Below are 21323 nucleotides of genomic sequence, written 5' to 3'. Positions count from 1 at the left end.
AAAGAAGAAAGAGAAGCAAATTTAGAAAAGACTTAAGAGCAAAGGCAAAAAGGTGAGAAAATTAAGGTGACTTTAGGAACTACAATTGGTTGCCCCGTAGAAGCAGGAAGTGTGAGGCAGGGTTTGCTGAAAGGAGAAGCTCAAGAAGTGGGTGAGAATGACATCTTTGGAGATACAGACTTTGTTCTGTGGGTCTAAGGCACTGTCGAGTTTTAGTTGCAGAAAAGTGTGGCTTCCTCCTCCCCTCGAACTGTTGCTGCCTGCGGAGGAAGGGAGAACTGAAATGGAGGGACACAGAACCCTCTTCCAAAAGGAAAATTAACTGTCAGAAATATGCTGGAACTGCCAACTGTTTCCTAAAATCTGTTTCATAAATTATAAGCTACAGGTCCCAGATTTGTTGCTCTGCCTCAGTGCAAACTTATAATTTTATAACCAAAATAGAAAACAAAAATTCACCTCTATGTCCAAATAAACAAATACACTGCTTCCTCCCGGTACCATCCAAACTTGTTTATGTGCTCTCTGAAATAATAGATTATTTATAATACTCGTGGTGCTCTCAGCCCGGCCTGCCTGTTATAACGTTGCCCTCAAGAATGTCCATGCTGACATGCAGCGTCAGAGTAACTGCTTGCATGCTGTTGCCTTCGACTCACTTCATCCCTCAGTTCCAAATTCCAGGCTCTTTGGGGCAATCCCTTGCCCTGAATTGGCTCCTTAGTCTTGCCAGGTGAGGGTGTGTGTGTGTGTGTGTGTGTGTGTGTGTGTGTGTGAGAAGGGGCTGGCATGCCTTCAATTTTACAGCTGCCTCACAGAAGAATGAAGTGGCAGGTGTCCTCTTCTGTCCCCTACAAACGGGCCTCCCTCACCTGGTGTAGACCCTTCCCTGCACCCTGGCACAGACCCAGCCCCAACAATGGCTTTCTGTCCCCAGGAGTGGGAAGAATGGAGTGCCTCATTCAGAGCAAGAATCATCTCTGCTACCTCAGTGCTGCTTAATGCAGAGATTGCCCAGCAGGTCAGAGTGAGGTTGGGAAAGAGAGGACAATCTCCCAAATCCTGGCTGCATCCCACTTGCTCAGCGGTTTTGCCTCTCGCCCGGGCACTTGCCTTCTCTCCTTCCAGCTGTTCTGGCTCAGAGGGCTGTCATTCTGGGAGTGGGTGAAAAATCGCATGAGCCTCGGTCAGTGGGTATTCTCTGTGGCCAGCATTTCAGAGGGCTACGTTTCTCCTAAAACATTGCGCACCCATCCGTCTGGTTTCCCAGCCTCTCCGACAACCCCAGGGAGTGGAGAAGGGAGTGCGTGGGTTAAGGGAGAGGTAGGAGCAGGATTCTAAAGTGGTGCTCTGTGACCGGCATGCAGATCAAGCCAGGGCTGGGTTCTTTTTAATCATATGCATTCTTCAATTGTTCCTCCCTCCACATTAAGTTGGAAGGGGCCGCCAGACTGCCACAGCCTTGTGATATCCCACCCACACTGGCTTTTATCCCATAGACTATTTTTGACTGTGAACACAGAGTATTTGAATGCCTTTGAAATAAAATGAATGAATAAATAAACAAATAATCTTTCATGGTTTCCTTAAGCTCTCCCTTGAAATGCTGATTGATTCTTTTATTCCTTTTAGCCCCAGTTATAAGAATAATAATAACAAAAAAAAAAACCAAAAAAAAAACCACAATCTCCTCTGTCTCCAGAGGGTTACTGCCATTAGCTGAGGGTGTAGGTAGGAGTGCGGAGAATATATCCAGGCTTGTTTCTGTTCATCCTCTTCGCTTCTCCCTGGGGCTCCTGGCTTTGGTCCTTTGTGTGTGCATCGCACAACAACGGAAAAGGGGGGGCTTCTCTCTTCCTTTCCCTTGGTAGCGTTTCCCCGGGCACAGAGAGAAGCCATCGCTACCACTGTGAGCCTGCAATCCGAGGGATGGGGTGGTGGGAGGCCAGCCTGTCTCTTCAATTAAAGTGCTTCCAATTATATCTGACTCTGGATAGAGGAAGCCCAGCTTCACATCTGAAGGAAACTGGAATTCGATTTCTGAGGGCTTGATAAAAACCACTTGCAACAGCTGCTGAGTGGGTGCCATCATCAGCTCTCCCTGCAGGCTGGACGTGTGCACAAGAGTGGGCCTCTCTGCCTCCCTCGGACTCCTCATCTTGTCCGCAGCGTGGCAGGCAGCTCCCCTTCCTGAAGAGGCGGCGAGGGCTGGGGAGCAAGCCCCTGGCGGCGGCGGGAGGCCGGGCCCTGCAGCCGGGGTGGCGGTTCCTCCAGTGACCACGTGCGGTTGGCTGTCCCCGCAGATTCACCTACACCCTTGGGGAGGGCATGTGGCTGCCCCTCAGCAAGAGCTTCGTGATCCCACCAGCCGAACTGGCCATTAACCCTTCAGCCAAGTGCAAGACGGACATGACAGTGATGGAGGACGCCGTGGAGGTCAGGTGAGCCTGGGCCCAGGCCGGGAGGCCGCCGGGTGAGGAGCCGGGAGGCGAGGCTGGCAGCCGCCTTCCATTCCCAGGCGGCGGTGCAGGATCCCGTCTGCGTGGGTCAGTGTCCACACCCCAAGGCTCATGCTCTGGAGCGGCCATAAAGTCAGGGTTTGTAAGCACTTCCCACATCCCCTAGGGACTGAGCAATAAAATGTTAATTTCCTCGCCCGAGCTTAGACCTCCTTCTCTGACCAGGCATTACAGCCTTGGCTCCCTTCCCAGACCTAGAGAGTGTCCATAATTTGTTAGTCCAGGGCTCCGAGTGTGGGTGATCTTTACTTTTGGTGAGCGGGAGCGAGAGGCGCGCCGCGGTTGGCTAGGGAGGCCCTGGGGCTGTGATGCTCCCGCCGGCACCCAGAGTCCCCTTGACTCCTCGCCCGTCCCCCCGTGTCTCCCCACAGAGAGGAGTTGATGACCTCGTCCTCCTTTGACAGCCTGGAGGTTCTGCTGGACTCCTTCGGGCCGGTGCGCGACTGCAGCAGGGACAACGGGGGCTGCAGCAAGAACTTCCGCTGCATCTCAGACCGCAAGCTCGACTCCACTGGTTGCGTGGTAGGTCGGTCGGTCCCATCAGGTGGGGTGGGTGATGGTGGGGGCACTGGAGGGGGGCACGGGGTTAGACATAAGGCAAATGCACAGATGGAAATACTCCGTGAATAAGAGAGAAGGCGCCTGGCTGACTCAGTGGAGCATAAGACTCTTAATCTCCGGGTTGTGAGTTCGAGCCTCACACACTGGGTGTAGAGATTACTTAGAAATAAAAATCTTAAAAAAAAAAAAAAAAAAAAACAAACGAGACTAAATTATGAATTTTCTCAAGGGCACCTGGTTGGCTCAGTCAGTTAAGCCATCGACTTTTGTTTTCGGCTTAGTTCGTGCATGGTCTCAGTGTTGTGAGATTGAACCCAGGGCCCAGCCCTGTGCTAGGCATGGAATCTGCTTAAGATTCTCTCTCTCTCCCTTGGGGCACCTGAGTGGCTTAGTCTGTTAAGCATCTGCCTTCAACTCAGGTCATGATCCCGGCGTCCTGGAATGGAGCCCTACATGGGATCCCTGTTCAGCGGGGAATCTGCTTCTCCCTCTACCTCTACACTTCTCACTGCTTATGTTCTCTCTCACTCTATCTCTCTCTCAAATAAATCTTATTTAATAAAATCTTAAAAAAAAAAACACAGATTCTCTCTCTCTCTTCTGCCCCTCCCCCCACCTCCCTCTCTAAAAAGAATTAAAAATAAAGGGCACCTGCGTGATTCAGTTGGTTAAGTGTCTGCCTTCGGTTCAGGTCATGATCCCAGGGTCCTGGGATGGAGGCCCGAGTCAGGCTTCACACTCAGCAGGGAGTCTGCTTCTCCCCATCTCTGCCCCTACCCCCTGCTTGTGCTTGCCCACTCACTCTCTCTCTCCCTCAAATAAATGAATAAGTCTTTTAAAATAAAATAAATAAATAATAAAAAATAAATTGTGAATTTTCTCTTGACAGAGATGTGAAGCTAATCACCAGTCAGCTAATCACAAAATATTCATGGAGCACCTACTATGTGTACTATCACTAGCCAAGGGAAATGTCATGAATTACATAGCAGGATCCTTTGTTTCCAGTCTTACAATCTAATTGGTGAGGGATACCCCCAAACAGTTTGAGAATTAGCTGCTTGTTAGTATGATATCAACTCTGATAAGAATTTGACTATGTTGACTGTCATAGGAGACTCTACTCTTGTCTTGGGTCAGATGACATTAAGAGGAGATTTTAGGAGAAACCTAAATGATGAAAGAATGATGAAAGGAGTAAGTCATGCCAGGAATGGTAGATAAAAGTAAAAATACATCCGCTTTGAGACCATGACAATGAACTCCTACTCTGCCACCAAAGGTAGTTTTCTACTTTGTCATCATCTATGGGTACTTTGGCTACGTGTATAATATGTGATGCTAGAACCTAGAGAGGCCATTTGGTCGAGAGTGTGCTAAGATCGCTCCTGAACTGGGATGAAGAGTGGTTCAACCATGCAGGTAAAGGGAGGCAGGAGCAGATGAAGCCCTCAGCTGCCGGTGCCTCTGTATTGGCGTGTTTGTGGCCATCAACACTGTTGTGTACTGCCAGCCCTCCTTTCTTTTAAGGGCAGAATGGTGCAATCCTCACAGAGAGGAGAGGACAAAGAAGGAAGGCAGTGAAGCCAGTGGGCCTAAAGGAGAGGGAGAGCTGGTTCATCAAGACATGTAGTTCTGCAGTGTTTCTGGGGCAAGGCCAGGAGCCCCCAGCTTAGGGAGAACACGGTGCCTCATCCTGCTTCCCTGTCTGACAGTGCTCCAGTAAGGGGACCTGGAGCAGGGCAAGCTAGGAGGAGGTCAGTCCGTCTCTCATGCATCCCCTTCCCAGTCTCTGAGCACCTGCTCGGTTCCCCGAGCTGTGCTCCATCAAAGATGGGTGTGTGTCTGGGATCCAGGGTGGGATTCTCTCAGCCCTGAGGCCTTCCCAGACTTTCACAGATTAGACAGCAGCTGGAGGGAGCCTGATTCATCTGAGGGAAAGAAAGTGAAGAAAATAATAGAAGAGAGAGGAGGGGCAGGTAGGTGGGGACCTGGCCAGTCCATCAAAGGAAAGGAAGCAGAACAGAGGACCATCAGGAAAGGACAAAGAAAAATGTTCTGTAGGCTCTGTCTTCCAGAAGCAGCCAGTAGGTAAGGTGAGGTCCAGGTTCTGTCTTCCAGAAGCAGCCAGTAGGTAAGCTGAGGTCCCACAGCACTCCCCTCCCTTTGGCTGGTCCACTTTCAGATGTCTTAAGCAAGGAGCTTCCCAACTGGGTCCCTCAAGAGACAATTTCACTGTCTAATGGAGCTCCCAGCTGAGATGCATTTTCCCCTTCTATTCAACCTGCATTTCTTCATTCAGATTTCAACGTTTCAGTCCTCACTATACACTTGGGTCATTCTGAATATTGAAACACTATGTGTGCACATGCGTGGATCCCTGTCTCCACCCCACCCCTATCCCAGCCAGTCCCGGATGAATTTGAGTGTGCTCACACCTTCATACACATGCACATGATATGCTCTCCACCTCCTCCCACCTCTCTGCCCCTTTCCCGAGCCCCGAAGGGTTGCCTGTCAAGTGCCTTCTGTTGGTGATCCTCACCCCTTTTATTTGGCATGTAGCCTTGCTGGTATATTTTTGTACTTTTAACACTGTAATCCGTGAGACAGAGCTAGCAGGAATAGTTCCAATGAATATGCATTTGCAATAAGGCCTCTGCGTTTTAGAATCAGAGCCACTGCAGAAAGTCACCCAATTATACCAGGGCTTGGGATTAGCATAACACTTTGAAGTCACTGGTCCACAGTGGCTGCTGGGGGGAGGACAGGCCAGCTGACTGACTGGCAGGCCATTCAATAGACTGTTCTTCCTTGACCATAGAACACATGATCCCTGAGACAGGAGGACTGCTGGAGTGAGAGCTGATAAACCGTATCATGACTCTTGGGATCATACTGAGAAGTAGATCAGGGACTTTACCCTGAGCTGAGCTGGACATCAGTACAGTCCCAGAACCAACCAGAGTCGTCTAGAGGTAGACTGGGCACAGAGAACCTGGCACCAAACTGCAGTTTGGGAGAATTGAGCTATTGTCTATGTAACCCTGACATTCAGTTCTCTGGGTGCTGCTGAAAGCCTTCTCAGGAAAGGCATGTTTAATGAAAGGAGAAAGAGATGAGGAACTCAGAATACACTGGCCCTTAAAGGAACCTGCTAGATGTGGGACAAGAGGAGGCACCCGTGTATTTTTCTGATTGGACGCCAGCCAGACAGGTGGGGCTGGTGTGCAATGGCCGCTCAATCTTCATTCTTTCTAGGAAGGCAGGGCATGTTTCTCAGTTATGCATGATCTCCCACAGGGTTAATTGCTACCCAGCTAATTGCTCTATTGTTTATGTTGTCTCTGAGGACAGGAAACAAATGCCCCGTGAAAGACACAGACCTGTAGAAACCATAATCACTCTGTTCCAAACCAGACCAGTATCCCAAGGCAGGAATTGTTGAACCTTCGGGAGGGTTCCCAGAGCTGAGGTCAGCCACTCACTTCTGAGAGCTTGGGTCTTACTTCTACCCATTGTCCTTACTGTGCCAAAGTGGGAGCAGTAGTCCCTCCCTGGGAAGCACAATAAGCAGTGAGTCTGTGTCCTGTGAAGTTCCAGAGGTCCTGCAAGGTTCTGTATTCATGTCCTATTGCTGCTGTAACAATTGACCACAAGTTTAGTGGCTTAAAACAATACTCATTTATTATCTTACTGCTCTGTCGGTCAGAATCCAACATGGAGCTCACCGGGCTAAAATCAAGTATTGGCAGGGCTGTATTCCTTTCTGGAGGCTCCAGGGGAGAATCCATTGCCTTGTCTTTTCTAGCTTCTAGAGTCTGCCCTTGGATTTTGGCTCACGGGCCCCTTCTTGCATCTTTAAAGCCAGCCACATTGAATTTTTCTGGCCATTCTTCTGTAGCACATGCTCTCTGATCTTCCTCCCTCATCCACTTTTAAGGATTCTTATGATTACGTTGGGTCCACCTGGATAATCCAGGATAATCTCCCCATCTCAACTTGACCTGCACAACCCCTTCTGTCACATAAGGTGATCTGTTCACAGCCTTGGGAGGTCATACTGCTGACATCTTGGGGGCCACGAGTGGGAGAAGGCTGTGGGATCAGGGCAGACTCGATAGGCAGGAAGTCGGTTCCCACTCCCAGCTTGAATGAGAGCATCCTCATTCTCATCAAGCCTGTTATTGAGGTTTAAGTTAAAACTTGGAAAGTCTGAAAATTATTTCCAATTCTATAAAATAATGGAAAGCCCGTGCTCTACTGCTCCTTCTTCATCTTCACACTCATCCTGAAAGTGGCCAAAAGATGCCTTTGCTTTGTGTGCTATCTGCATGTGCTTAGGTGAGCAGATTGTGGCCTTGGAAGGTAAGGGGTTGGCTTTCCCGCGTTCTCGTGTAATGAACACATGACCTTCCCCACCAGAGCAGTATGCTCTAATGAGCTTTGAATTACCCAGTGACCGTGCCGCCCTTCTGTCCACACGCTGTCCACAATGGTTTCCCACGAAATGTGTCATTTCACCTCTACTGGAGCGCAGACGTGTGGAGACCATTACAGATGACCATATCTCTTTCTCTCTGTAGGACAGTAAGCAGAAGTGTATGCTTCAGAGGCTTTCAGAAAAATGGGGACAGGAAGCTGGAACATAAATTTAATTCCATCAAACTTTCCCCTTGGGAGAAGTCCTGTGTGGTCAGAGCCCGTCAAAAAGTCAGGGAAATCATTATTGTGAAAGGGAGATCGCCATGTAGTAAAAGGGAGCTTGTTTTGAGTAAGCACTCTGGTTGAATATCTTCTGAATCATCCAGGTAAGGCAAAGGTAGGCTCAGCTGCCGGAAAGTGCTCCTCTTCTTCCTGGGACCCGAAACATGCTCAAGTGTCCATCACTCCTGTTCATCTGCCAACAGAATGTCTGCCCCATAATCTGGAACTGAAGGGTGTGTGTCTCAGGCTTAGTGAGATTTGACTAGACTCCTATGTAATCAATCAACCAAAAATCATTGGAAGCAAAAGAGAGGAGAGACAGTAAAGAAGAGGAGTTGAATGGGGGAAAATCATTTTAATCTCATTAGCACATGATGCCTTAGACCAGTAATAAGTCAAGAAGCCATGAGCATCTCATGAAAGATGACTAACCTTGTATATTTTAGGGGGCACAAAAATATGAGCTCATTTATTAGACCTTCTCAATGGGGGAGGGTTGTTGCTATAATAAATCGAAGTTTCTTTTTAAGTCCATAGTTTATAAAGTCTCTGGGACTACAAAAAGTAACCTATGCAAAGGGGTTAATGTATGACCTTGGGGCTCAATCCTGAGCAAACAGTTCTCTCTTAAGGAACAAGCACAGAAATTGTCCACAAGTCAGAAGACAAGAATGGCCAACATTTGCAAAGAGAAAAGACCAGCTCTTCCTGGAGGCAGGATTTTTCTCCTGACAACTGGGCTCTGGCTGCAAATACTTTTAAGAAGAAGGCCTGGTTTGGAATCTGTATTTCTTTGTATTTAGATTCAGATTTTGAGGAGTCCAGAATGTGAATACAACCATACAAGGACCATGTAGGCGAAAACGAAGACAAACTTATACGTGGGAAATTTGATTGATCAGACTCCTTGGAGAAGGAGTGTTCTGGTTCAGTCAGGGTTATGAAGAAAACTCTATTTTCAGTTTCAGCCTTTTTTTTTTCCTGGAAATCTTTCAAAAATATTTTTCTCTGAACTGCAGACCAAGTAAGTTACAGTGCAGTGAAGATAATTGCCTCTTTTTTCAGTGATTGAGGATCTCGTCTTGCCTTCAGGGTCATCGCTCTGGACATTTTGAGTGTTTTTGCCTTATAAATATATGCACCTCTTGTGTGTGTGAAAGATAAGGGGGAGTGAGACACAGAAAGAAAGAAAGAGAAACGGAGAATTTTAGACTAAACCTACAATCCATAATTGATCCCAGGACATACTCTGGGAGTTGCTCAAAACAATCAAACCAGCAAACAACAGATCTACAGGATTGCTTTACCTGTTGGTGTATCAAATTGACTCTATTTCTGTAGGGATTCCAATGAATCCACATCTTCTCATACCTGAGATGCTGCACAGCAAAGTAAAAGAGACAGACGTGAACTTTGGGATCAAATAAATCTAGGTCCAAAATCTGATTTTGTCATTTTCCACCTCTGTGACCTTAAACCAACGTCCTACTTAAGCTAAGTTTACTCCTCTGTAAAATGAGGTGAAAAAAAGTCTATCTGTGTTGTGGCAATTGAAGATAATACCTATAGATTATCCTGCACATAGAATTGCTTAATTCCCGACAGCTGTTATTATTGTTCTAGCTTTGCTTGTAGGAACAACAACAACAAAAATGCATCTTGGGCAAGGCAGCTAACTATCTTCTCTCCAAATCTCCTGAGAGAGTGTAAATATCAGGTGGTCCAATTTGGCATCGCATTGGGCATCTAGATATCAGGGCCAGGCAAGATGCGGCTATGCCAAGCTTTGGAATTCTGGAACAAAGCCTGCTTGGGTTTCATTTGGTGAAGTCTTTGTCAGAAATCATGCTTGCTGGAGCACTGTGAAAAAAAGCAGGTGGTTGGGAAGTTGGGAGTCCTGGCTGGCAAGCTAACTGATGCAAGGGTTGAAACCACAGGAAGTGGGAGGACCGCCTTGGTCTCTACTTTGATGGCTTTTCTCAAGCTTTATAGAAGAGAAAAAAAAAAAAAAAAACTTATGGCAACCAGTGCAGCCCATTTAATTCCAATCAGACTTCTACATCCGTGCCTGGGCAGCCTCACAGTAGTGAAGCCAGCTTCCTTCTGGTGGCACATCTGGCCTAACAGCTGGACAGCCAAGGAAGGGGCTAGATGGGGGTGCTAACAAAACATGGGGTGCTTTCCTCAGCTGGCTCATTTGCTTGTTTACCATCCTCTGGAACATCTGGGTTTGCACTGCATGGGGCAGCCCTTGGAAGTGACTTTTAAAGCCCTCACCTTCCAGCACTCCAGCTGCTTCATGAGGAGGACGGGGGTGGACCAGCCTGGGAGCCTGACGGGCCGCAGAGGGGCCATTTGTTTGGGAAATTGCAGAATTAGTGTCAGCAAACAGTGCATATCCTGCTGTGATCTTGGGGTGGGGGTGGGTTTTCCGGAACACACCTGCAGCGGCTCTAGGCTACTAGGCAAAAGTGCTTGGCAGTCAAGAGAAAGAAGCAGCCAAGCAGCAGGGCCAGGAGTGTGTGTGGGGTGGGGGGGATCACTGTTCCACCAACTTTTGAAAGTTGTTTTGTTTTGGGTTGGGTTTGGGTTTTGGAGGAGTGTGTTAGCTGACAGTATGTTTATAGCACAGTCATTAGAAGCAGGTCAGATCTAGACAGACCCCCAGCTCTGCCCCATACTAGCTGCTTGACCCTAGGCAAGTTATTAGACCTCTTCCAGCCTGTGTGAAAGGATCAGCTGTAGTCCAAATGCACAGGATCTACTGAACAGACAGGAGAACCAGGAAGTCAAAAAATATTCATTGACCCTTTCAGTGGACTCCCATGCAGTGAAATCCTGCATTAATCAGCGATGTTGATGGTTTCCCCATTTATTAAATGAGGCTAATATAGGGTGCTGTGAGATGAAATACTCAGAGTGTCAGCCTAAAGCTCCTAGTAAGTAAGTGTTCAGTTAACGGTGAGTGTTGTGTGTGAGACTGATGGTGGTGTGAGCTAATGATGGGCCAGCTGAGTCATGGGCCTCATAGCCAGCCTGCCAAGTTTCGGGTATATTCCTGTTGTGATCAGCAGTGGGACTTTCAGAAAGTTAAGAAACCATGCTGTGCCCATGGTTTCTTTACATGCCAAATGGGACTGATCATACTACATACCTCAAGGGGGTGTCTCAAGGGCTGAATGAGTAAGACAATGAGTTAGACCCAGCCTGGTGCACAGTGGGCACTACAGGAGCGCTCCCGCTGCTCACCAAGCCCCTTGGACTTCCCCAGATTCCAGCTGACATCTCTTCCTGAACTGTCTAATTTGCTGGCACTCCTGGGGAGTTTACTGAAGACATAGCAGCTCAGAGAAGCTAATTGTTTCACAATAAGAGTGTCAAGGACACTGGGATAAGCCCAAACCCAAGTACAGCACCCATGGATGCTCATGTAGCAGATGCCCTTGTCTTGCATCTTCTGCGCAGCATCCTTGAGGCAGGGAGGTCATGATAATGGCCACTTCTACCAAGAGAACAAGCAACCCCCCCACAAGGTCACAGAGAAAGCCCACTTCCTCCTTCCAGCAGGAAGCCCTGGCTCTGTCCATTCTCTCCAACACTGTTGGCTATCTGGTACCAACATTGGCAACATGTTTGCATGTAAACAAAACAAAACAAAAAAAACTTTTCACACTAAACACAAACAGCAGCACTCCCTTCCTCTAGCCCAAAGAAGCCTCTGTTGATGCTGGTCAATTCTGGCCCACAGCTTCCACCCAACTGGGAGGCTGGCACACCTCACTCTGTCATATGACATTCCCTTCCAGCCTGTTTGGAGGAATTGACTTTAATGCAAATGCCTGTGATCTGTACCCAGAGCAAGATGTCAAAAAGGCCACTTGCTTTTAAAGGGAGTCCAGCATAGTGAGAAATTCGTGCACTACTTGCCAATGTTAATGGTTTCAAGGCTGAGTGCTAAAAATAGGCATCAGTGGTTACACTCCGGTTCCCTGAGAACCCAGTCTCCTGATTCACCTCCCTGTGTGGATGCTTTTTGATTGTTCCAGTGCCCGTCGGGACTGAGCCCCATGAAGGACAGCTCTGGCTGCTATGACCGCCACATTGGGGTGGACTGCTCAGATGGCTTCAATGGTGGCTGCGAGCAGCTGTGCCTCCAGCAGATGGCACCCTTCCCGGATGACCCAACCTTGTACAACATCCTCATGTTCTGCGGGTGAGTCGAGCTGCCGGAAAGGCTAGTCAGCTTGCTGGCTTACTGGACACTCAGTGTTAAAACCAGGAAAGTAAATCTAAGAGAACCATCACCCTAGACTAGCCCTTGGGCTCTGAGGAAAGAGCCTGCAGGACTGGAAGAGCAGCACTTTTAACATCAGAGTTGGGAGGACCTTCAGGGAAAGTCTAGTCCCATCCCCATGGGGGAGGCCCCTGAGCACAGTCACTGCCTACATACTAGAATTTTCCAGTCTGTGTTCTGTGGAACTGTGTTAATGTGTTTTGTGACAAAAGGATTCCATGGTCCAAAGGCTGGGAACGATCGTGTAAAACTAATTAATTATCCAAGAAGGGGAGGGGGCAATCTTTGGAGGAGTGGAAAACCTAAAGTTCTGCCCCTGAAGTCCCACCATTTTGGGTAGCCACCCTCCCCCAGACGTGATCATTCTTCAGTGCAGTTCCTCCGCAGTGAGGTTGAGTGGCTCCCTCACGAGTGGGACTTGGTAAGTGGAAAGATTAATATTAGAATTCAGGCCCTCTCTGGTGTTTTAAAACTTCTGTGGTTTCCTCAAAATTTAAATGTACACCACTGACTTATATTTAAAGGCCATTTCATGTTATATTTATAAAGTAAAGAACAGTTTGGCCCATTCTTATGCCTTCATAGTTTGCTTGTCTGTCCTTCTTCCTGTCTCTCCCTGTCTCCCCACTCCTTCCCTGGTCGCCCCCCACCACCCCCTCCCCATCTTCCTGCCTATCAGGGAGGGTGCACACTTCATGCCACACACCATGTTAGTCACTAGGCAGCACAGATGAAAGAATGACGTATAGTTCTTGCTCTCAAGGATCTCATGCTCTAAGAGGCTTGCGATTAAAACCAATGTTTATAATAATTATATAGAATATATAACATAGCTATGCTATTTTAGCTCTGTCACCAGAAGTCTTTGCCTACTGAATAATCATGACAAGACTATTGGATGGAATGGGGATGTTATTTTATTATATTTCATTTCTTTTCAAATGAAAGTTTTTACCTTCAGCTTCTTGTAAATCCCATTCCATAAATGGAAGCTTGATCTAAATTATAATGCCTCTATAATGTTATTGTTACGGTTGACCCACTTCAAGTAGTAGAGATAAATCCATAAATTATTTAATATACACTGGAGCATCTGGTTTGTGCAGAGAATCTAGTTAGGTGTTAGATACAGGAGAGACAGCAGGAGGGGAGACTGGCCTCTGCCCTCAAAGGAGTTCAGAGTGGGACACACCCATGGCGGAGGTAGGTCAGTCTGGAAGGGGAAGCTGTAGACTCTCCAGCCACTCAGCTTGGAGTGACTTTCCAAGCCACTGTAGGGAGCCTGCCAAAAAAGTTCCTTGACTTCACGTTTTTACGTAAAGACTAAACAGCATGCACTTATAATTGAAGAGCTATAGTCACACCTGTTAACACAAACATGTAAATGGTAAACGGGGACTACAGTAACAGATGCGGTAATGTGGACCTCAGTGGTCCCTCTGCTGGTAACAGCGATAGGAGGATTTGATGCATATTTGCTGTTTGCTGGGGACGTTGTTAGTTCTTTAAGTTCGTTGTTTCACTTGATCTTCTCAACAACACTGTAAAGCAGCTTTTCCTCCACCTTTTACAGATGTGGAAGCTGAAACTCAGAGAGTTTAATCAGCTGACCTGGATTCACCCAGTAAAGGGCAACATCACTGCTTTTCACCACTTAACACTATGATTATTTGTTCCTCCATATGAAGAGAGGTCTTTATCTCGTTACAACAATTACCATAGATAGTAATAAATGATGTGTTTTAATGTCATGAGCATCTATAAATTCTAAATCTAGTATATTCTAAGGAGAGACCCACATTAAATTAATATGCTTTTTAAGTGACAGGTTTATCAAAGTAGTTCTTGAACTAACAAATTATATTCTTTTCAGTATAACTACAAATAAGGTCCAATTAATGACTTATGGGTCATTGAGCCATGTTTACCAACATCAGTATTGCTCTTCCATTAGAGTAACTGTACATGTTTAATGGGGAGGGACACCAAGGAGGTGTTCACACGGCGTGCCCTAGCGTCTGTTTAGTTCAGGAGGGCTACTCTGAATGGAGGGGGAGTTAATATGGATGATCCTGTGTTTGGATACATTCAAACAGAACACAGTCAGAAGATGATCAATCTCTCTAATTTCTTAGTTGACTTGTCACAGGACCAGATTAGAAGGTTATTAATTTCTTAAGCACAGTGTCATTTTTTTTTTGCGGCCTAATTACCCTCCAAACAAATGCAGGGTCTGGCCACATAGATGGTCCTGGAGAAAGGTTCTAGAATACCTCAGATTTAAATGTGGTAACTCACTTACAAATTTACCTCCAGTGACTCTAACCCTGACCTATCTAGGAGAGGATCCACTTAAAGGAGGAAGTACTCTAAAGCTCTGTAAGCACTTATCTGGAAAGGAAAGGCGAGAGGTTCTGTATGGTCACATAATGGAAGGAGGCTTGTAGGTTTAAGAAACCGAGTTATAAAGGAGACACAACAAATTGGAATACTCATAATCTTTGCCACCCAACACTCTCCCAAAGGTGTTTCTTCCCAATCTGTTAGGTTGAATTGACTGCATAGCTCATTGATGGAACAAATTTTATCTTGAGTTTCCTACCATGTTAGGTGCATCGAGGATTACAAGCTTGGTGTGGATGGTCGTTCTTGCCAACTCATCACGGAGACCTGCCCAGAGGGAGGAGACTGTGGGGAAAGCAGGGAGGTTCCCATGAACCAGACCCTCTTTGGAGAGATGTTCTTTGGTTACAACAACCATTCCAAGGAAGTGGCTGCAGGACAAGTGTTGAAAGGAACATTCAGGTGAATCTCATGTCTATAGAACTGATTATTCAGAGCTATTGGTGCATCTTCCTGAAGAGCTTTAAAGTCAGCATAAAGTTTTGTGCTTTGGAGCAAGGTGAGCATGATCCTAAAAGGACAGGTTGTGTTCTCTCCCATGGTCTTCTCCTCTTTCCAGAATCCGGGAACCACGCTTCCTCTGGGTGAACAGTCAAGTATTAAATACAATTCTATGGGGCAGCCCTGGTGGCTCAGCGGTTTAGTGCCGCCTTCAGCCCAGGACCTGATCCTGAAGACCTGGGATCGAGTCCCATGTCGGGCTCCCTGCATGGAGCCTGCTTCTCCCTCTGCCTGTGTCTCTGCCTCTGTCTCTCTGTGTCTTTCATGAATAAATAAATAAAATCTTAAAAAAAAAATACAGTTCTATCTTGCCCAGGCAGGGACTGAAAGATTTTCCATGGAAGCCACCAGAGAATGCTCAGGTTCTGTTTTGCTCTGAGTGGAAGAATCAGTCTAGAATAGCAGTCCTCAAGAATGGCCCATGGATCCCAAGGGTCCCTGAGATCTTTTAAGGGGATCCTTGGGCCATACAGATACAGAAAGTAACTGTATCTTTTCCAGTTACAGAAAGGCTGGATTTTCTTCATTCATATCAACCCAGACAATATATTGCAATAAGTTGTATGCAGATGTGAGAATCCAACTGTATCTATTAAGTCAGACATTTAAAAAATTCGCAAAAAATATTTTTAAAATGCCAACCCCTCATCATTTTTCATGCTATGTTCAGATTTAATGGACTGATTATTGTCATTTTAGATGCATTAATATGTATTTCTAAAATCTCTCTTTCAATTTCTAATATAGTAAATATTGATAGATATAATCCATACAAAGAAAAAGCTACTTGGAGTGTTCATTTATCTTTAAAACTATAAAGGGGTCCTGAGAACAAAATGTTGAAACCATTGATTTAAAATATCTCTTGGAGATTTTCCATTTGACCCCTGTTCCTATTCTCTCTTAGGCTGTTAGAGTACATCTTCCTCAGAGCTCATGCTTACCAGGAGATAATGATGATGAGGGCAAGGAGAAAGCAAGGGGGGGGGGGAGGAGGAGGAGGATGTCATAATATGGACCAGCAATTTATAGCAACCTAGGACTGGAATCCTATGAGCAAACTGATAATAAGTATGTGGTGGCTGGAGTTTTCTCTGTAGTCTAGAAATGAGACTACATCTGCCTAGATCTTGTGGAGATTGGGATCAGGGACTAGGGTTTGGGATGGAAAGGAGGGAAGAATGTTCTAGATCTTCTGACTAGACCTTTTCAGCTGATATTTTTCTCATCTCTCCTAGCCCTCGCCCTACCTGTCACACCTTTTCCTACTCCAGACATGTCCATCAAGTGGGGTTCAGTGAGAGGGGAACCTTTTGGTCCAGGAAGAATTTTTTATTATAGGTTGAGATACAGATTGCCCATCAAGGAATGGGGTTCACCTTTACACTCAGAAATGAAAATCTGCTAACATTTCCAGGCAAAACAACTTTGCTCGAGGTTTAGATCAGCAACTGCCAGATGGTCTTGTGGTGGCCACTGTTCCCCTGGAGAATCAGTGCCTGGAGGAAATCTCGGAGCCCACCCCCGACCCTGAGTTCCTGACTGGTGAGTGTGCCACCTGCCCTTACTCAACTGACAAAAACCAGGCAGCTCCCAACAGTTTCACAAGATCAAAACTCTTGACCTCACTTATTTTTGTTTTGAAGCTAGTGATTTTCTTGATACACAATAAAAGCTCAATTCTAAAACACTATAGTAAGATTATTTGTCAGTGAAATTGCCAAGATTAGTATATAATCATCGGCAAAATGGTCTAATAATACCTTTCCCTGCTAGTCTTATTGAGATCTTTGAAAATAGATGGCATAATAGATGGGTAAAAGTTCAGAGGTCTCAGTGGATTAGAGGGAGTAGAGACAGAGAGAAGGTGGATGTCTATCATCACCTACACGTCTGTCACTGGGGCCATTGTGTTCTCTGGAAAGTACTTATGGACCAGTGTGAGAGAGGAGGAAATGCTTCTCATTTCTGGGCCTCTGAAGACCACCCCACCCATTAACACCTCATGGACCAAAGAAGACACTTCAAAAGGGGGAGACAACCAGGAACTCAGCATCATGTGCTAGAAAGTTGGATGTGAGCTCAGTTCCACTGCTGGTTTGCTCATTTCCCATTATTTTTCTCCCTTCTGCGTTCTATGTCTCCCTTATCCTCTACCTTTCTGTCCTTTACCTTTGCATTTCAGAAGAACAGGTTGTGCTGAGGGCAAGCCTTTTCAAGATATAAAGTTATGTTTAAACTTTATTTTAGACATGAACCGGATTAGAAATAGGTCTGTCTACGGGAGTATTGTGTAGCGATTAATCGCATAGACTCTGGGGCCTGATAGCTCAGCTCAACTCTTCACTGGCTGTGTGATCTTGGACAAGTTGTCTACCTTCTCTACCCATGAAAATGGATATGAAACTATCCTCCATGTAGGATGAATACAAGGAATAAATAAATTAATATTTCTAAAGTTTTTAGAATGGTTCCTAATGCATGGTGAGATGTACGTTTGTTGAATAAATAAGTATATCAAGGAAGAAAAAGAATATGAACATTCAGAGTACCAAATAGTATTTTCCCTATAGAAACAGAAGGAGTAAGGGAGAAAACAATTTAAATATAAGCTGGACCAGGAATAAATGCCATCAAAATCTAAAAGATGACACACTCACACAGACATACACACTAAACTGAAAAAATTAAAAAAAGCATCCTTTGGACATATGTCTAAAGCTGACATCTCTAGTGTTCGAGAATCTAGTTTCCTTGTTTCCACCACTTTTGCTGAGAAACACTTCCTGTGTGTATGCAAAATGCATGTGAAGGGAAGTGTGAGATGATACACACAAATAGAACAGGTTCCACATTAGAGATACATGTCTTCTGTTTAAAGCTCCACCAAGATCTCACATGTAATAATGTATTGTGGAAGTGAGGAGATTATACTTCAGGCGCTAGGCTGGGAAGACATAGAGTAGTCCTAGATGCTACCTGAGGCTTTTTTTGGAGGAGTGTGTGGCTAAATCTGAGAAATATCAGAAGAACATATTTGAATCTACATCTTTGGAAATAAGGGACAAATCCAAACTTGGTCCTCATCCACAGCACCCTTGGACCTCTCCTAATTTGGCATATTTGAGGTAAAAGGAGTAAAAGGGTATCCATATGGATCACTTCCATTTTTCATGGCCTTGAAAGAGTAAAGTCTAACATTTGATGTACAAAGTTTCAGTCTTATTTTTTAAAGCCCAGAATGACTAGAAGAATTAAAGAGATGGTTGACCAAATTTCTCCCATATTAACTTTCTAGTTCTGGTAACATTTTAATTGTATCTTTCCTGAGAATCACATAGAGAATATCGTATCATGCTGCACTAGGTGCTATTATAGGTCATAATCCCCATAAACCTACAAGCTGAGAAGATTTTAGAGCTAAAGTGATCTTCAGAATCTTCAATCTCAGCATTTACAATTTACAAGCATGGTGATGTTTTTTTTTTTTTCTCCCCCCCCCCCCCATGGAAAGCCAGTGCTCCACTAATAAATAGGTTCTTTATTTAAATACATTTGGAAAAACTATAGTATCTACTTCTCAGCAATTTGTAACACCTTAGCCTAGAGAGACAAGTCCCAAGAAGCCCTGGAGTGAAGAAATCCCTTCTACTTCACTTAACCCAGCAATTCCCAAACCTATTTAACTAGAGAATCCTTTTACACATAATAACTATTTCCATCTTTCAGAATTATTGGTTTGAAGAAAACATACTGGAAAATATTGATTTATGTGTGTTATCTTGCTGAGTGCTTCCCTCTTCATCAAAATAAGAGTTAAGAACTCTGAGCTTCACCAGCCTTTTTGGGGTTAGAAGTTGTGTGGAAATAAATGAAGAGCCGCCAAATTAAAACAGGTGAAGACTATTTATTCAGAGCTTGCTAGAGCATGGGATTCCGCCACCACCACTTGCATTTTGGCCAAGACTGAAGGCAGGCAGAGGAATAGGAAAAGGAGTAGGAAAGCTTTAGAGGAAAGAAGCAAGTGCTTCAGGTGGTCTCTGGTTGGAGGCTATTAGCATGTAGGTGGGCCAACTGGCTAGGAGTGAGGCATTCTAGGTAGATGTTTAGATATTTGTCTGGTTGGACCTAAGTTGAAAGCAAGAACAAAAACTAGGAAAGTTGTCAGTTATCAATCAAGTACTGGTTATGTTGGGCCAATTTTTACAGAGCATATTGTTTGGCTTCCTGGACTGATTGCTGGAGATAGTGGCCTGACTTCTCTAAGTGATTTGTAGACAGTAAACTAGCTTCTTGGGCTGGTTACTGTAGATAATAGGTTGGTTTCCTGGGCTTTTTGTGGCAGATTATGGGTCAGAGTTCTATTTTTTATATGCAATCTGGCTGTTGTCTATTTGTATTTTAAGTCTCTCAGCTGAGAGAAAGAAGAATCTGGAGGCAGACTAAGGAGAGAGAGGAAGCTGCTGGCCACATTCATAGGCCGATGGATGCCATCATTACTAAATTTGTGTGAAGATTTAGAGCTCTGATCTCTCTGGAACTTCAGGCTCATCTGAAGAAAACAGACTTTTAAAACTTTTGGGCATAATACATTATGACATTTCAAATGAAATAACAGAAGAGAGCAATCCTCCCTCCTTCTCTCTATCTCTCTCTCTCCCCCTCCATCCCTCCTTCTTCCTTTCTTTATTGCACAGAACTCTATTCAGTCATTCTATTTTCCAAGCATAGTTAGGGGAAAGTATGTTCCTTCTCGAGAAAACATAGAGATATTTTGTTCAAAAATAAAAAAGAGTCATTGAGAAATGTATTCCCAAATAATAATAAAATAAAATACTAGAGCTGACTATATGTCAAGGGCACCCTGAGAAAGAATCCTATGACACAGTCTATGACAACATATACTTTAAAATACCCCTTTCTAACTAATGGACATATTATTGGTATGCAGGCACAGAACAAACACCTCCACTGTTTCCCTGACTATGGCGGAGCCAAGATGCACGCAGTAGGATTATTGTTCAGGGGCTAAGTGATGGGGCTCAGATGCTTGGCTCATCGTGGATGAACATGGGACACTGCTATCCCTTCCTACCCCTGACATCCTGCGTTCTTTCTTTCTTCTTCACTCTGTTGTTCTGAACTAAAGCCTAGGAATTTATAATAAAAGCATCTATGAAGAAATGGCCGGTTTACACAATTAGCGGTGATGAGGCAGATGATAATGAGAGAAGCCATGCATGTATATGATGCTTTATTATTTCTCAACATACTTTTATGCTTATAACTTTATTGGGCTCTGGCAGCCTACCGGTGAAGCAGGTAAGATGAGTTCCAGTATCGCCACTTTTCAGATAGGAAAGTGGGAACATATGAGTTGCCTTGTCCAAAGTCACAGAGCTGGTCAGAATCTCAGGTTTGAAGAGGAAGCAAGAGGTCACCTCAGCTAAGCCTGTCACATGGCAGATGACAGCACTGGCAATAAAAAGTTCCCCCAGCCAGGTAGCCAGAGAGGAACTCAGCCAGCGACTGGCAGCAGAGACCCGACACCTCTAGCAACACTGCTGGTGTTAGAACTCCAGCTTCCTGATTTCCTGCCCATCTCTGTTCCCGCTAGGAAACAACTCTGTTAAAGGGAATGTTTTCCAATACACTGAAAAGTCTTCATTGACTGGATTTGCTACTCTTTTTTTTTTTTTTTTTATTAATAGACTTCTTGAAATCACAGCAAGCTGGTGAGCTGATGTAACTAGAGAATGCATGTTATGTAGAATAGTTCTATGAAGCACGCACATTTTATTCTCTAATGAGGAGTGTTAATCCTGTAAGGTTGGAATTTCATTTATATGCTTTTAAAATTAACTGAAAGGTTAAAAGCCAGAGCATGGGATAGTATGACTGTTGTCACAAAGCCTAATGCCCTGAAAGAACATTTGAAAGAAGAAAAGTACTGAAAACCTTCTTTTAGTTTCAAGCAACTTATCTTTGATTGCCTGAGATAAAGTGTAAGCAATTGATTCATGAAGCACCTCTTCTGACCTTTTTGCTTTTTGCCTCACCAACAATTATTCCTGTATGATTCACATGGAAATGGAAATTTGGCAATTACTCAGCTAATTTGATCAGAGCTGACAAGCAGCTAATTAATCCACCCCCTCTTCATCCAGTTTATGTATTAAATTAGTTGATTTAGCCTGAAGAAATCATGGGTCAAAATGGCAGGATAATTTAGTATGTATGTATTATCACCATTGTATTTATACATATTATACATATAATATTTATACATATTTATACACCATTGTATTTATACATATTATACATATAATATTTATACA

At 44.8% G+C, this 21323-nt stretch overlaps 1 protein-coding gene across 5 annotated transcripts in view; it reads left to right on the top strand.

The window, feature by feature from the left end:
• ASTN1 (astrotactin 1) overlaps positions 1-21323 on the top strand; it is a 296848-nt gene that overhangs the window by 203225 nt on the left and 72300 nt on the right. For 4 of the 5 annotated variants that reach the window (XM_041750473.1, XM_041750399.1, XM_041750242.1 and 1 more), the window contains 5 exons: positions 2304-2441; positions 2891-3041; positions 11834-12000; positions 14692-14886; positions 16403-16530. In XM_041750473.1, the coding sequence (XP_041606407.1) occupies positions 2304-2441; positions 2891-3041; positions 11834-12000; positions 14692-14886; positions 16403-16530 (779 nt within the window). The remainder of the gene's footprint in view (positions 1-2303; positions 2442-2890; positions 3042-11833; positions 12001-14691; positions 14887-16402; positions 16531-21323) is intronic. The other variant, XM_041750323.1, reaches the window with a different exon arrangement.

This window comes from Vulpes lagopus, chromosome 1 (genome assembly GCF_018345385.1).
Source record: "Vulpes lagopus strain Blue_001 chromosome 1, ASM1834538v1, whole genome shotgun sequence".
NCBI lineage: Eukaryota > Metazoa > Chordata > Mammalia > Carnivora > Canidae > Vulpes > Vulpes lagopus.
Note: the sequence above shows the minus strand (reverse complement) of the source record. Positions and strands in the feature narration are given on the sequence as shown.